The sequence below is a fragment of the Montipora foliosa genome, chromosome 12 (genome assembly GCF_036669935.1).
Source record: "Montipora foliosa isolate CH-2021 chromosome 12, ASM3666993v2, whole genome shotgun sequence".
NCBI lineage: Eukaryota > Metazoa > Cnidaria > Anthozoa > Scleractinia > Acroporidae > Montipora > Montipora foliosa.
In genome coordinates, this window is record NC_090880.1 from 38,075,023 (window position 1) to 38,090,749 (window position 15,727).

Sequence of the window (15,727 nt, forward strand, 5' to 3'; positions counted from 1 at the left end):
GTGATACACATCAACAAAGAAAACAATGCAGGCTACGTAATATCAATATGCAGCAGAACAACGCCGATGAGGTATCGTAGAAGCCGAGAGATCTAAATTTTAGGTGAAAAGATGGCTTCTTAGCTTTCGCTTCAAGACCCGCGCGGTTCAAATACGCTTTCAGTTGTTGAAAGTACGATTGGGTGTTGAAATGATGAAATCATTTAGCTAGCAGCTGCAAAGGAACGCAACTGTCGAACTCACAGCCGAGCGATACTTGACCAATTTGCCATTCATTGGGTCAATTTATACTAGGCGAATCTTTGCCGACCTCATTGTTTATATTTTGTGCCATTAACGTACGAGTTTGCTGATAGTAGGCATCATGATATTCCCAAATTGACTTGAAATGATAAAAGAACGTGTTGAGCTTAGTTAAATATCCAATTTTCAGCCTTTTGGCTTTGCTAATGACCGACTTATTTCCCATCAAAAACTGATACATTTTTGGGTGGGAATAGTGTCATCCATACATTCCTTGTAAAATTTCGAATTTTCAAAGCGTCGTTACTCAGAGATTATCTGGTAAATTGCGCTCAATATTTCAGAGATAGCTCATTCTGCAATGGACTTTCAATATTCAGTAATGATTTTTTGGCTGATAGATAAGAAAACGATAGCCTTATGCTAATGTAGCAAAACATGTAAACAAAGATTCCCCTATAGAGACGGATCATCAGTCTGGGACGAGGATACTTCGTCTGTGCATCGGGAAAAAGGAGGGATGATCCGTCTGAACGAATTATCCACGGTAGTAAGTCTCTGAAGACTGAACAACCGTCTACAGCTGTTAGTTTACCTGGTGATGATCACCAATGAGGATGACTCTTTTCATTCGATTGTATCCATCTTCCGGATTCTATAAGACAATACCTTAGTAAATGTCAAACAAAAGCAGCTTCCTGAAACAAAACTGTGAAACAGGCTTCGAGAGTAGAAGGGATTTCCCTCCCCCTATGTGAGTAGCTGTTCCCCATCTCTTGGCCACCCTAGAGGGTCACTTACTCTAGCTACAGCTTTTAACAGACCAAGTGGCAGAGACGAAATGAAGGAGGAATTCGGCAGTGGCAGAGCCCGAACGCCGCGCTTTTGAGTTTCCCAGCGTTATCTCTTTTCTGGCCCACTCTTCGCGTTCTCGCTTAAATTGGATCGTTTTTGCAATGCAGGCAAAACTGCACAGAGAAAATGAACTCCTCACTGACCTGAAGTAGAAGGGGAATGAACGTTTCAATCTCCAGGATTTGAGCCGCTTCTTCCATCAAAACATTGTCATACTAAAACAACAACAGTTATACACGTCACGGTAGATTTACGTTGAGCCAAAGAAGCCACCTGTATTGATAATGCAATCCCTGAGGGAGGTGCCAAGAGTTATAAAAGAATTTTATACCACACCCTTCAACTTACCTCAAGTCTGCGAAGAAACGATGAGGCTTCAACGAAGGTGTGTCATAACCCTAGCCACATACAATTTCCCCTTCACTATGGTTGCTCCATTTTAACAATTTCAGTCTAAGTAGTATAGCAGGACATCAGGGAGTTTGAAAGACGACTGCGGCAAAGGCAACATCCCAAAACACAATCTCGACCCCAGAGCTCTCAGTTCTCTTGACTGAGGGAAAAAAGAGCTCTAGGTAACCCAGAAAACAAAGTGTTTTCTCATTGGTTTTCGTGAAGAAGAATGAAAAGCGTCTCTAATTGGCGCACTCATGTTAGCAAGAGGAGTGAGCAGGCGCCGTAAGGTTCAAATAGCCAATTTTTGGCTAGAAAAAACCCTACGGCGCATGTTCTCCTACATAGAGTTTCCCCGCAGAGCCTTGGGTCGATCCGAGGCTCTGGTGACGAGAATGCACAAAAGTCTGAAGAATATCATTAGTGTCGGGTTAAAAGAGGAAATATAGTCGTGCAGCACACATTTTAGTTAGTACATTAAATTTTATTTGCCGTGGGGGCGGGGCGTGCAGAACTGACCAATTTCGCTGACGCTGACGTCATTGCGTAAGCTCCCCAATAATAATACACCTTATTACAAAATGGCCGGCATTTTAGGATGCTTTCCTTTTGTCACAAGTGGCCGGCCAGACCCGTCAGTTTGCAAAGAAAATGCAACAATTTGAACGAACACTTGCATGAGAATCCCTCGCATTCTTCTGGAGGAGAATATATATCATCCTTGAAGTGTGTTAATTTGAAGTCGTTGTGGAATTAGCCCTTCAAAATGTCCGGTCTGGCCGATCAGTTCTGTCAAATAGAAAGCGTCCTTTGTATTACTTTGTTTGATTGCCCTTTTGTCCTCGCTTTCAAACGTAAAACTCAAAAAGAATATTTAACCTGGAACGAGGCCAAAAGGGCCAATTTGAAATCAAACAAAAGAATACTAAATGGACGGCCATTTTGGAATAAGGTGTATGCACAAGTTCATACATTACACGGTTTATTTTTGTTTATATAAACGTTGCTCGCCTTAAATCCAAGTTCTACCAAGTCTCGTCTCTTGAGAGCAGCGTGTGTGCATGTCATTGCAATAATTTTTGCTTCCTTCACTAAAAGGTAGTTTGTTCTGTCTCGACCTGCAATACGTACAAAGGAGTTTTTAAAAAACTTATTTTCTGGCATTGTAAAAAGTAATAAGGGATCGACACGAAAGAAATGATAGTTAAAAGTAGTTTTCATTTTTTTTTTCTTCCACTGCGAGAGGACGGAATGCCGAGATTCGCGCAATCTGATTTAATGGAACTGGAGGAGGAGAGGCTGTGTTTATTGTTCATTTGACCCAAGATTGCAATGATGGTCAGAGGGAATAAAATGGGAAATTAGACTCCCACTCAATCCAAAATCAATGACGAATCAGCGCCCAAGGCGCCATTTACGATCCATTTACGCCATTCAAAAGACGCCATTTACGATCACTGCGAAACTGACTGGGGTACAACGTCCAAGATTCTAGATCAGTCCGTATTGAGAAAAACTGTGCTCTCTGTCTTTAGTACGGATCTCTGGGACACAGTTTTTCGCCATACCAACAACCCGGTCTGTGAATAACCTTTATTCATTTAATCAGGAGATCAACATAACAACCAGAAGCAACGTACCACTTCGAAGAAGCTCAAATGCACGAAATTCCTGGGAAAATAAGGCAGATATGAAAATCAGTTTTAAGTAAAGGCCTGGCCAAAGGCTCGCAACATTTCAACGCAACATCTTGCAACATTGCTGCATGATGTTGCGACATGTGTTCAATGGACTGGCCAAACGCACGCATGCAACATATCGCAAGTGGGTGGCCAAACGTACGAAACATGTTGTGCCCAACAATGTTGCAAGATGTTGCGTTGAAATATTGCGACCGTTTGGCCAGGCCTTAAGAAAGTATTACTGAAAAACAAAAGTTTGAACTATCTTATAGTGTTTTCCGATTCTTTTACCTCGTATACTCTGCACAATTTTGCGCAAACTATCTTGTACTTGTTGCGGTACGAATGCTGTTTTTGAGCAAATATAGAGAAGGCTAAATTCGGTGATTACGCGTTGCCATTTTTAGAATACGAGAAAGAAATGCACGTGCAGCACGATTTTTCCTCCTTTAAACAACAATATTATCGTTTTGTGGTGATGATGTGGCCGAGCGCGGACGTCAATGTTGATCAGCTACGCTAATTTCCCTTTCGCAAACAAGCGATGCCATTTTTGACGGTCGATGCCACTCTTAGTAACCAAGCCTTTTTACTCGGTTAGCTTTCAATAAATTGTTAGGATTGGCTGCATTTAAAATTGCACGTGTGACGTCATTGGTTCGGTAGTGTAGAGGTGAAGTGCATTTACTCTTAAGGGGGATGGCTCTTACCTACCAAACCGTTGCTCTGGACTCCTTCAAATAGCCATTTCTCTAATTCCTTTAACTCTACAGTTATCCTTTCTTGCCAAGTGTTTACTATTTAACATTTCTTTGTCTTGTTCAAATCACAACCACATTTGGTAAATCACGTGACCAAAACAGTAAATGCCTAAAACCTCAGCGAGTTAAATATGTTTTCCACAAATTTTTAACGCAAAAGTGTGAGAACATTCTAGCACAAAATCTGCAGCATGGATTTTAAAAGAAATCATTTCTCAAAATAATTATAACGTCATAAGGCTCTCCCTTGATACACTTTTCAAATTATCAGTTCCATTCTTTGTCGAAATAGAAATTCCATGCTACAGTTTACGAAAAATGATGGGACAGTTCCCATCCGGTGAAAAAAGTGCCTCTTCCTTTCGTTTCCTGAGAGCTTTCACCTGTTTTACACTGAAACGCACGGCAGAGGACTGGCACTAGTTGCGCATGCGCGTTCTGTTTGAAGTGATGTCACATTTGTATTGAAAAATTTACTTCATAGAACCATCCATGGAACTTTTAGCAGGCCTCTTTGACTAAAAAGCTTTCTTAGCAACCATTGTCTTTCTGTAGTTAAGTGCCACCCTCCTTAAGCCATTGAACCGAGTTCGACATCGTTCGATCAACTTTTTCTAATTTTTTTTCTGTTTTTTTTGTAATTCTAAGTGACATACGCTGCTAATTTAGGCCTAGATGAAGTATGTTTTTCCTCATTAAAACAAACTTAACAGGGAAAATTCACAAACATCCAAATGACATCGCTTGTTTACGAAACGGAAAATCGCTTCAGCTACCAAATGCTGCTCCAAATAAGGAGAATTAAGCTTCTTAAGCTTGCGCCGCTGGTAATAAAAAAAGTGCCCTTGTATGCATTTCTTTTTTAGTTTAGAACAGACGTGTGCAAATCGAGATTGCCGGTGCACGGGATGCTCGTGCTAGATATAAAATTCCATCGTGCCACTAACTAATAGTTAACTAAAAGGCGCGAGTTAATCTGCGTTCTAAACATAATTTAAGACGGTCTATGTGAAATATTACCTCTAACTGTTGAAAAATCTTCTTTATGTATCTATAACAACCCTACAAATAGAGAGAGAGGAATGACAAGTGAACGTTATTGATACAGGTGTTCAAAATTAAATTTGAAAAAAATTCACACTTCCGTAGGCTGTTGGCATGAATTGCGCGAGGTTTCAATGTTTTCCTCCTTTGTCTATTATTTTACAAACCGCACCTGTGAGGTCTTGCAAATGGTTCACATCGACCCATCCCCTGAACTTACCTCAGCGATTTCCATATCGCCTTCAAATGTTTCACCTTTGAACACAGGCTACGAAAAACATTGCAAACAAACAATGAGTGCATGTCTCCGGGGTGCAATTCAATTGTTTCAGGGTTATCTGTGCCTAAAAAGACACTGAGACAAGAAACTAAACTCGACGGAGATTGAGCTCGATTCTGATGCAGACATTTTCTCTGACTAAAGAGCATAGTCACCGACCACATGAGTGAAAACCTCAAAAAAAACATTTTTCCATCTTTAATTTTCCAGAAAAGTTATACAACTTGTTGTAGGACCTAAGTTATCGCTTGGATCAATCGCAAACCAAAGGCAATTTAAATGAACCAATCGTAACGCAAAGGAACATCTATGCAGCCGGTGCTTAGAGCGGGAAAACACAAGCGACTAGCGTCTTACCGCCTGATTTGCTAAGAATGTGGGCAAGGTTTTTAAAACAATCATAAACTGTAGAACGAAATTACTCTTGCCAGATAATGAGATATCACTAATTGGGATTACCTAGGCCGAAATGTTGTCGTTTAAAAGCTGCTGAGGGAAATATCGAAATCGGAAGTTTATAAGCTCCTCACCTGTGGTGCATTTTCAAAGAATTTCGTGAAAGGGAAAAGTTCAGATATCGACAAGACGTCTCCTTTCTAGGATGAAGTTACAGAGTATAAATTATTAAATTAAACAAACTGTCAGATTGTACCGCTTTAGAAAAAGAACAAGAGAAGCAAAACTTCAAATATCAAATACTCCGGCACGCATTACAGCGATTTTCATTTTTCTGCAGAATGTCACCTTCAAGCGCCAGAACGCCAAACTATGTTTTGGCTTCCATCAATCAAATTTCCAAACATAGCCGGGAAGATCCACTCCGCCTCCGGAAAGTGAATTGGAGTTTATGTTAACTTCACAGCTCGAACACCATAATATCTTTTTCGAGATTCTTCAGTAAAAAGATACGTGCAGATTCCATCGCTTTCCATCGGCGTCGAGTTCGAAATGAATGTGCTGATTCATAGGTTCTGTCACGCATAAAATTGATTCGGCATCCGTGGTTTCGGGTCAACTCTCGGCTTGGCGTCAAAAGTTTGATTGATGGAGGCCAAAACGCGATTTGACCGTTGCATGGCGCTTGAAGATGAGATGCCACAGACTTATGAAAATCGCAATAAACAAAGGTCACAATTTGATAAGAGTCTTACCCGTGTTTTAAGCTTTGACATATACTCTTCCCAACGAGATACAACCTAAGACACAACAAACAGCAAAGAAAACACATCGCACAAATCCGAATTGAAAGTTCTTTAGCAGCGGTGGTGGATTCACTGTGAGGGTCCGGGAAAAGAGAGTCAATAAATATATTCAAGTTTGGACCCTCTTCCCTTCACAGACCCGTCAACCTCAAACAATTAAACAGGGAGATTTTGCTTTTGAGCCGCAAAGAAACTGGGAGATTTCTTAAGAACCCATAAAACAACTGTTGCTGCGTAATTTTTAAGATGAGTTTCCGTGTTGTGGTGACCTTCTACGTCTTTAATTAATTCCTTGATGATGACAACTCAAGTTTTTTCCACATGGAAGGCAATGAAATTGGTAACGAATTTTGTCAACGCGACCCCAACCTCAATCCGAAGAAAGCTTACTTGATAAAGATAAAAGTATCCCGCAGTTTCGCAAGTATAAGAAACATCACCATGCACGTCGAGGCTTTCCTGTGAACAAAACAAAATGCATAGAGAATTGTCGTAAAACCAGATCCAAATTATCTCACCGACAAATCAAGGCAGATGCTAAAATTGGCGAAAAGCAAATATATGTAACCACAAAAGCACATGACTATGACAATTATAGTGCACCCCTTAGCCTCATAAGTACAATAAAGCTTTAAAAAAAGGAACGAAGGATCAAGACAGAGCCTGCATTATAGCACGATGCCTATCGTAAAAGTCCTCTGGAGGGCGTTGCATCTGGGACAAACTGTCTTCCACGGGTAGTAAAGCGAAATAAGAGTATAGGCTGGAAAAACAAAAGTCTCGATGGGTGGGCTTACCTGAAGGCGCTGAACTTCCTTCAACAGCTCCAATCTGCTTGCAAGTACAAAGTTCACCCGACCATACCTAGACAAAAAGAAGTGGAGATTAAGGTATATCATTTCTTGAACTGGTCGTGCACTTCTTTATGGGAAAGAGACAAGTGCGCTATCTTAAATAAAACCCCGGAATTGCGTAGAAAAATGACAAAATAGAGCGCTAGCTTAACAGCAAACGGCTTTTCTGAAACTTGCACTGCGTCAAAAACGATTTATACCACATATCAGCCTAAAGATTACGGACAACAGTGATTTGATTCTCGTAAAGAAATATTTGACATAGAGTGCATTCTTAATCACGTAAATTTACGAGTTTTGTAATCAGTTAAGTTTTTCATTTTTTTTTAACTTTTTGTCTCATAACGGGCTGGTGTATGAGGCCACGTAAGCAAAGGCCAGAAGTCAAAAGGTTCGACCCAGATTTAACGTCACAGGTGGATTGAGTTTGTTGGTCCTCTACTCTGCACCGTGAGGTTTTTCTGCCGGTACTCCGGTTTCAGTTCCCTCTCTACAAAACCAATATTTGATTTGACTTGAGTTAATTTAATCAGCGTTTTATTAGCGTTGGGACATGTAAATGTAAACGTAGCATCCTCGTTCCTCATCGACAAAGAGGCCCTGGGAACGAGGTAGGTAAACGTAGATGATTGACAAACCTGCTGAAATCCTTCTCCGTTTCTAAAGCTTCTTCTCCGTGACCGAGACGAAGTAAATGTCGTTCTTCGATGTCTAGAGCCATGATTTTCTCAAACAGCTGATTCAAAGCCTAGCGAATGAAAAACGAAAATAACTTAATACTAATTGCCAAGAACGAAAATGCTGGAAGTTTCTCTGAAATTTTCGCATAGGATTAATGTAGGCGTCACAATCCTTTTTTAAGAGGCAAGAAGGTCGAAGCGAGCCATACCTGATTTGAATGCGTCACCAACAGTGTTCTCTGTTCGGGGAAGTTGTGATAAATATTTGAAATTATTTGAACGGCTACATCTGTCTTGCCTGTACCGGGTGGTCCAACAACCTGAAAGTGCGAACACGAGCCGGTAATAAATATGTTAAACAGGACTTTTCTGTAGTGCTTTTTATAAAACGATTTTCATTGAGTGCCGATAGTAACTAATGATTACATTGATTTTGTATTGCTCCAACTCGATGTTTGGATTAAAACTTAAGATGTACGACGCAGTCGTCAACGAGAACGAAACAAAACAACAAAAAAAGAGGAAAAATATTCGTGCTGCACGGGCGGCACGCATTTGAGCATATCTTTTTGCAATCTCGACCTCAGAGTTCTTCTCTTGACTGAGAGAGAGAAGAGCTCTGGGGAACCCTGAAGCAAAGTGTCTTCTCGTTGGTTTTCGTGAAGAACAATCAAAAGAGTCTCTAATTGGTGCATTCATGTTAGCACGAGGAGTGTGAGCATGCGCCGTAAGGTTCAAATAGCCAATTTTCGGCTATGAGAAACCTACGGCGCATGTTCTCCTACATAGAGTTTCCCAGAGCCTTGGGTCGATCCGAGGCTCTGGTGATGAGAATGATCTTTTTGCCGCAATTTTCACAACAACAGCGTGAAATCAGCAAATTTGAGGTTTTGACGACAACACCAGCGTACAAGTGTGAATTTTTCTCTCTCTATATCTACTCTGAAACCGCTCTAACCAAATTTTTTTTAAACATACTTCGTCCACAACGTACCACGTGAACAAGAAGGAATAATCGCGAAAGAGTTACAAATGAGCAGTTATATTTGAGATAGACTTAATTGATTAGAGTGTAATGTGAAGTGCTAGTTTTTCTCTGTCCTTGTGTGGGTCCATTTCCATTAGTAGGGCTAACGCTCACATGGTTCATATGGGGTACAAAACTAGCACTTCACATCACACTCTAATCAGTTAAGTCTGTTCAAATATAAATCTCATTCGAAAAAGGCCCGAGTCTTTGGCTGCGATTCAAAATGTGACCTTTCACATGCTGAGAAAGATGCTCATTGCAACATCACGGGTGATAATAGACCTCTTTACCTTCTTCGTTTTGTTTTCCCATTTCAGACCGCGTGATGTTAGTCTAGGGAACGGTTTCTTTCATATACCGTCTTATGCCCGTGTATATGTCTGCATAACTTATGAAAAAACACAAAAGGAAAATTCCCTTAGGAACATCACGTGGTCTGAAATGGGAAAACAAAACGTACAACCTAGAGGTGTATTGCGTCGCGCAAAGAAGTTGAGGAAAAGCCACTTACCATTGTAAGCCCTGGCTGCATTCCGGCTCTTATTGCTTCGACTTGAGTGGCAGTAAACGGTACAGCATTTCTATCATGGAAAAGAATCAACGTGGATACTCCGTTGTCAGGAAGAAAAATTGCCTACCTATCCTCTTTGAAGTGCCTTTCACCTCAATAAACGTTTCTACTACAAATACCCGCCTTCACTTTCTTAAACACACTTTTTTGTTTTATGATCCATTTCATGAAGACTCGCTTTTTTAAAGGCTTTGAAGGATGGGAAAACTGGCCATAATTTGACCCACGACCGAAAGAAAATCGACGTCACCAGCCACTTTGTACATTTGTTCCCGAGAATTAAACAATGCAAAGTATTAATGAATTAAGCAACAGACGACGTTTACCGTGTTCCATAGCCTCATCCTCATCGAAATGGAAAAAAATCAACGTGGAGAGTTGGGAGAGGTGGGAGTTGGGAGAATTCGAGGCAGTTATGCAAACTCGAGACGCAGTCGAGGGTTAACTGTCGAGAATTCTCCCAACTCCCCCGAGTGTTTAGATGAGGCTATGGAAACACGGAAGAAAGTCCTCTATTGCTTTTGTAAAATATTTATCAAAGATAATTCGACAAAAGAAGAAAATTGCTGCTTTTCTAAGTCTTGATTGAAACAGATTTTCTGGATACACGCTTATATTTCCTACCAGCCAATCAAAACGGGCGCCTGACAACAACACATAACCAATAAAAATTCGTGAGATGTCACAGCCGTGCTTCCATACTCTCATCTTAACACAGCTATTGACCAACGAGAGTGCGCGTGCTATCCTAATTATTTTATAAAGTCAAGTAAACTACTGCACGAAGTACTGCACGACTGATAAAATGCAAAGTAGTGGTGACGTCAAACCGGTATTCGACCCATTCCCTCTCCTCCTTCGATCGTAAATCAAACTACTGTTGGTTTGTCCAGTTTTCTAGAGTCTATAAAAACCCGGGTTTGAAAGAGAAAGTTGGCTAACAGAAGATACGTTTGACACAAGAGCAGAGATAAAACCCATGACACACGAGCAGGAGGCGAACGCTTTCACCACTGCTGGCACAAACGCACTGCTTCGCAAAAGTACCCTTCAATACCTCAAATCAAACGACTTTTGAAAACATGGCAAATATTTGCTGATACTCAGGCCAAGATTACAACTGAATTCCTTATAACGTAATGATGATAGCAGAGAGGAAATATGTTAACAGCTCACTTTTTAGGTTGATTAAATGGATAAGGGCCACGGTTAGGCACCACGAACGGTTCCACTAACAGTTCTTGGTTTGCTTTTTTCGGTTCTTCTTCATCGTGTTTTCGCTTCTTGGTATCCTGCGCCTCTGGAAATGTAATTCTAAACAGCCAAGTTGAGAAAAATTAACTTCCTACCATCACACCATATTATAAAAAAATAATAACAAATGCGTTCTATGCTTAGTCAATAGAGAGTCAAAGCAAATGCACATCTGAGCAAAGGAAAGAAACTGGAGGTGGGATTCTTCATATTCTCGACTTTTAATAACACCAACGGTTACAGATACCACGTAGCTCCTCAAACCTGTATTGAGTTAAAGGATTTGAATCCATTGTTACCTGTTGTGTATTTATCTGTGTGAACCAATCAAGAGAACTCATGGCTGCATTCTGACCCGAAATCTTGAGTACATTGTCCCTGTGCTGGGTTTGACAATAACACCGCTAAAGCCATGTTGGCGTGCCCTGGACAAAGATTCGGCAACCCAAACTATTCTTTCAACGAAACATTTCCTTTTGTTTTGGTCAAGAACATGGCAGTTATTCACGTGAGTAAAACCAAGAATAGGAATAAAGAAACTAAGTGATACAAATGTAGCGGCATCGAGTTAGGTTAGAAAGGGAATGCCCCACATCCAATGACATCCCCTCATTAAGCAACGCCTTTGCGCAAACTCCCTCTTAAAAAGCACTGATTTTTGGGGGTTGAACTTACACACATAGGCCGGGATAGCTGACCTGTTCACACCACAAAAGCAAGCGCTAACACAGACGGAAATAAAAGAGCAAGCCATTCACACGATGCGAGATAATCGACGCAGGCAACGAGGTTTCGCATGCTTACTTCTATTGCAACTAGAAACTTTACACGGATAGGGCAAAGTGTTAAAAAAAAGAATAAAAATTTATTTATTTCCTTAAATGTCTATTTCCTGGGTCCAATTCAGCCTGAATCGCGTATCTGACAAGCGTTGACCAAAAAAATTCCACGTAAAAAAAGCACCTTTTTTTTGGTGCTGTTTAGCTTTACAGGAACATCCCATTCTAAGTTATTCCGAAATATTAAAGGCGCTATGTCACGCAAAATGATGTAATTTTATGACACCCAAAATGCCCAAAAGGTAGAATGAAACATTGCAATAACCACTTTAAACTGTTGAACAACACAAAAGAAATACAGCAAAAGGAAAGAGAAGCATGGATAGACACAAATGGACACGATTGAAAAGGATTGCATTTGGGTAATCTTGAAAAATGTCGGCCCAACGTTGTCCAAGTTTACAGCAAGTCGCCTGGATAAAGGTCCTTTTTGCTAAGAATCACCTTGTTTGTGATGTAACGATAATTTTATCAGTAAAGGAATTCCACATTACCATTTTCGAGTTTCAAGCTCGTGCTTAACTGAAGATTTCCCCTAAACACCCGAAAATAACGTGACATAGCCCCTTTAACAAGCGGCAATCAACAAATAAGCACAAAAAAGTCTCACTTGAAAGGAGGAATCTGTTCCTCAGAATTTTCCGTGGTGCACTGTAAGGAAACAAGACAATCAGATGTCATGAAGTACGACTAAAAGAATAGCTAGCTAGCAGTTTCCATTCACCCTCATCGAAAAAACCAGTAACGCGAACCCTTAGGACCGATTTACACGGTAGGATTTTTGTCGCACACGACAAGCTTACGACAGGCCTACGACATGACTTACGTTTAATCCTACGACATTTTTTCAGACATACACGCCAATCGTACGTCACGTCGTAGGCCTGTCGTAAGCTTGTCGCGTGCAGCAAAAATTGTACAGTGCACATCGGCCGCTACACTTACCTCACTGCTAGAAACAGGTAGAAAATGCTTAGACTTACAGCTAACGGTTGTGTTGGACATCAACGTGAATGTCTGGACGTAAGTGTTGTTCTACTGGCTTTGCGTATTTTCCTTGTGTTTACGCTTGGGTCACGAGAGAAAACTAGGCTTAAAATCTAGACTGCTAATAGAGCATATTCGTTTTCTCATTATTGGAGTGGAACTAGCTCGCAATGGAGGCTAATGCGGGGGAATATATTAAAAAGTATTTGCAATTTGAAACTTAGCCTTCATTGCAAGCCAGTTCCAATCCAATACTGAGACTACGAATATGGTTTATTTTAACGTAAACCAGGCAATGTTACCAACCTTGACAGTGTATTGTGGAAAGCACGTCTTTAGATGATTAAAATCCAAAAAAGTGTCGTTAAAATCCAGTTTTCGAATTTGATTCGTCATCCTGTTTTAACAAGATCAATAGGAGAGTAAGATATATAAATTTACGTTCATTGGGAAACGACCAACTTATCATCTACGACCAACCTGGTGTAATGCGCTGCACCCGGATCATCATACCCGAGAAAAATGTCGTGCAGCCAATCAGGCACAATACAAGACGTGTTCATCAAGCTGCGGATGGTCTCTAAAACAGCCTGTGTACAGCAAAGGAAATATTTGTGAGCACTTTATTTAGCGAGGGTAACACTGTTGCGCAACAAATGTTGAACAATGTTGCACAGCCTTCTTGAACGGAATAGAGCTGGATCCAGTTGTTCAAACAATGGTTAGCGCTATCCGCCGGATAAATCACTATCCAGTGGATAAGTCATAGCGAAACCAATTGCGCTATCTCATGGATAGTGATTTATCTGGTGGATAGCGTTTTCCACCTTTTGAACAACTGAGGCCTGGTCTCTATCTTCGTTTAACAACGTTCAACGTGTTGAATGGCATATTTCAACAACCAACAGGTCATGACACACTGTTCAGCGTGTGGGATCTTAAACGACCTAGAGAGTTTATGAACAAGGGTTGTGTTTATAGTCCTTATCCGAGAAGACTTGAAAATCTAACCATTTGCGGATGTTACTACGAAGGCAGCACTTTGCCTCGAAGGCTGAGTAAAGTACGGAAACGGTTGAATCAAATGAATTCATAAAGGTAAATTGAGGGCCGTCCATGCAAAGATAGGAAATCCGATGTTTTCGAGCGTCAGGTGGCGGCCCTTGGTCACCATGAATAAAGAAATTATGGGTTGTGAAGGTTCTATATCGCATCGAGGAGCAACGCTAATGGTGGGATCAAAGTAACGCAAAAAAAAGAACAAATTAAAATTTTAAGTTAAACACTGATCAACACCAACCTTGAAATTGTTCTCTTTTGGTTTTCGCCTAAGTAAGACATTAAATGTCTCATAAACATCCTACAAAAAAAAAGTTCAAAAAATCAAGCGATCGAAAAAGTGCCTCCACCAATTTGAAGTTCTCCAAACTGTCTTTGAAAAAAACATGTGAAGACACGAAAGGGGAATTTCACCTCTGATCCATGCACAGTTTCAGCCATGTCCTGCTGATACTGATTCGTGTCCAGCCACAAGCGGAATGTTCTCTCATCTCCCTTAAATTCCGGTTTGGGTTCAGGGCCTAAAAACACCAAAAACGTTATACAGGGATCCAAACTGATGAGACACACGGAATTTACACGAAGACGACGGCTACGGCAACTCACGGCATGCAACGGTAAAGACCCAAGAAAACGGGCTTCAACATTTGCTTCAACATCCTTTCGATTTCTTTGAACAGCGATGTTGAAACCGTCTGCCAAACCCCCCCCCCCCCCCTCCCCTCCCTTTTCAATGCTCGTCTCCTTTGCTCTTACAATTGCCTTTTGGGTATTTTCGATGGCGTTTATATATTTGGCCAAAATTAAAATGACTTGCAATGCGATCTTGTTAAGCAACAGCGTAACTCTCCTCAAACAATTTCTCTGTTGTCTTCAGGCGGTATCATATCCTCGCTTGGCTTTAAATTAAATGATATGAAAGTTAATATACGATACCTTCTTCGATGACCTTCCCTTGTTCATCCAACATCCCTTCAATCTCAGCTCCACGCACATAATCAACTCCGAACTACAATAAACGAATGCAACTGGAACTTCAAACTTCAAGTTAAGGAAATCCCCGGCACAAAGAATTCATGCCATCTTTAGGTCACTTTCAGATAGAGTGGTTTTCAAATCACAGTTGAAAGTAATTACGCGATTGCAATTGCTACGCTTGTGTTTATATAGCCAATCTCATTATGTGTATAGTAGTTCAACGTCGTATTGTTCACAAATAATTTCTCACTTATTTACCTGTTCTCTGAAGGGCTTTGTACGATCATACTTGACAGGCGCAGTGTGGGTTGGACGCACAGTCACCAAAAACACCACATCGTGTTTCCTTAGGGCTTGAAGAAAACGAGCACAATTTTGTCAGCATCATTTCGGCATTTTTATTCATTCCTACCAATGGTTTAGGAATATGCAAATACGTGGAACAAAGCTTCTTCAGAAAGTCGGTATAGAGAAAGACCATCAAATTAGCCATGCTAAGAATACTAAACTGTACGTAAATAATATACCCTATTCTAGTTTTGGCTAACTGCAAGGTAGGAGGTGTGGTCTCGAGTCGTTTGAGATGATGAAATAGTCACGAAGCGATTAAAATAACGCGAATTTATAATTTAAGAGGACGTTCTCGTTGCCGTCACCGTGACTATTTCAACCGTTTTAATATGACAAGGGTGTGGTAGTCCCTCAAAAGTAACACTCGTCAGAACGGCATTCAATTTTGGGGAGAAAATAAAAAATTATCCTCAAGTGCTGGCGTTCTTCATAAAACCTCAAATTTGGTTACTTCACGTTGTTCTTTTGCTGACGACGGCAAAGAAATGGACAAAAGTGAAAAACGCACGTGCAGAGCGTGCAAAGCTATTGTTTTTGGCCACAAAATATGCAAATTTGTGACGTTCTTGTTGCCGTCGCTGTTGTCGTTACTAAGCTCCCTATTATTTTTTGCGGCGTTGTCGTTGCCGTAGCTGTCGCCGTTGGTTAACCTCCGACCTTAAGT

At 40.7% G+C, this 15,727-nt stretch overlaps 1 protein-coding gene across 1 annotated transcript in view; it reads right to left on the minus strand.

The window, feature by feature from the left end:
* LOC137979485 (RNA helicase aquarius-like) overlaps positions 1-15,727 on the minus strand; it is a 37,605-nt gene that overhangs the window by 5,802 nt on the left and 16,076 nt on the right. The window contains exons 26-46 of the mRNA XM_068826741.1: positions 14,971-15,065; positions 14,671-14,743; positions 14,149-14,255; positions 13,976-14,035; positions 13,156-13,265; positions 12,982-13,072; positions 12,299-12,339; positions 10,772-10,909; positions 9,536-9,605; positions 8,204-8,314; positions 7,953-8,062; positions 7,258-7,324; positions 6,851-6,919; positions 6,410-6,454; positions 5,789-5,854; positions 5,199-5,246; positions 4,955-4,996; positions 3,132-3,162; positions 2,503-2,609; positions 1,242-1,313; positions 839-898 (exon numbers count right to left, since the gene is read on the minus strand). Of these exons, the coding sequence (XP_068682842.1) occupies positions 839-898; positions 1,242-1,313; positions 2,503-2,609; positions 3,132-3,162; positions 4,955-4,996; positions 5,199-5,246; positions 5,789-5,854; positions 6,410-6,454; positions 6,851-6,919; positions 7,258-7,324; positions 7,953-8,062; positions 8,204-8,314; positions 9,536-9,605; positions 10,772-10,909; positions 12,299-12,339; positions 12,982-13,072; positions 13,156-13,265; positions 13,976-14,035; positions 14,149-14,255; positions 14,671-14,743; positions 14,971-15,065 (1,613 nt within the window). The remainder of the gene's footprint in view (positions 1-838; positions 899-1,241; positions 1,314-2,502; positions 2,610-3,131; positions 3,163-4,954; positions 4,997-5,198; positions 5,247-5,788; positions 5,855-6,409; positions 6,455-6,850; positions 6,920-7,257; positions 7,325-7,952; positions 8,063-8,203; positions 8,315-9,535; positions 9,606-10,771; positions 10,910-12,298; positions 12,340-12,981; positions 13,073-13,155; positions 13,266-13,975; positions 14,036-14,148; positions 14,256-14,670; positions 14,744-14,970; positions 15,066-15,727) is intronic.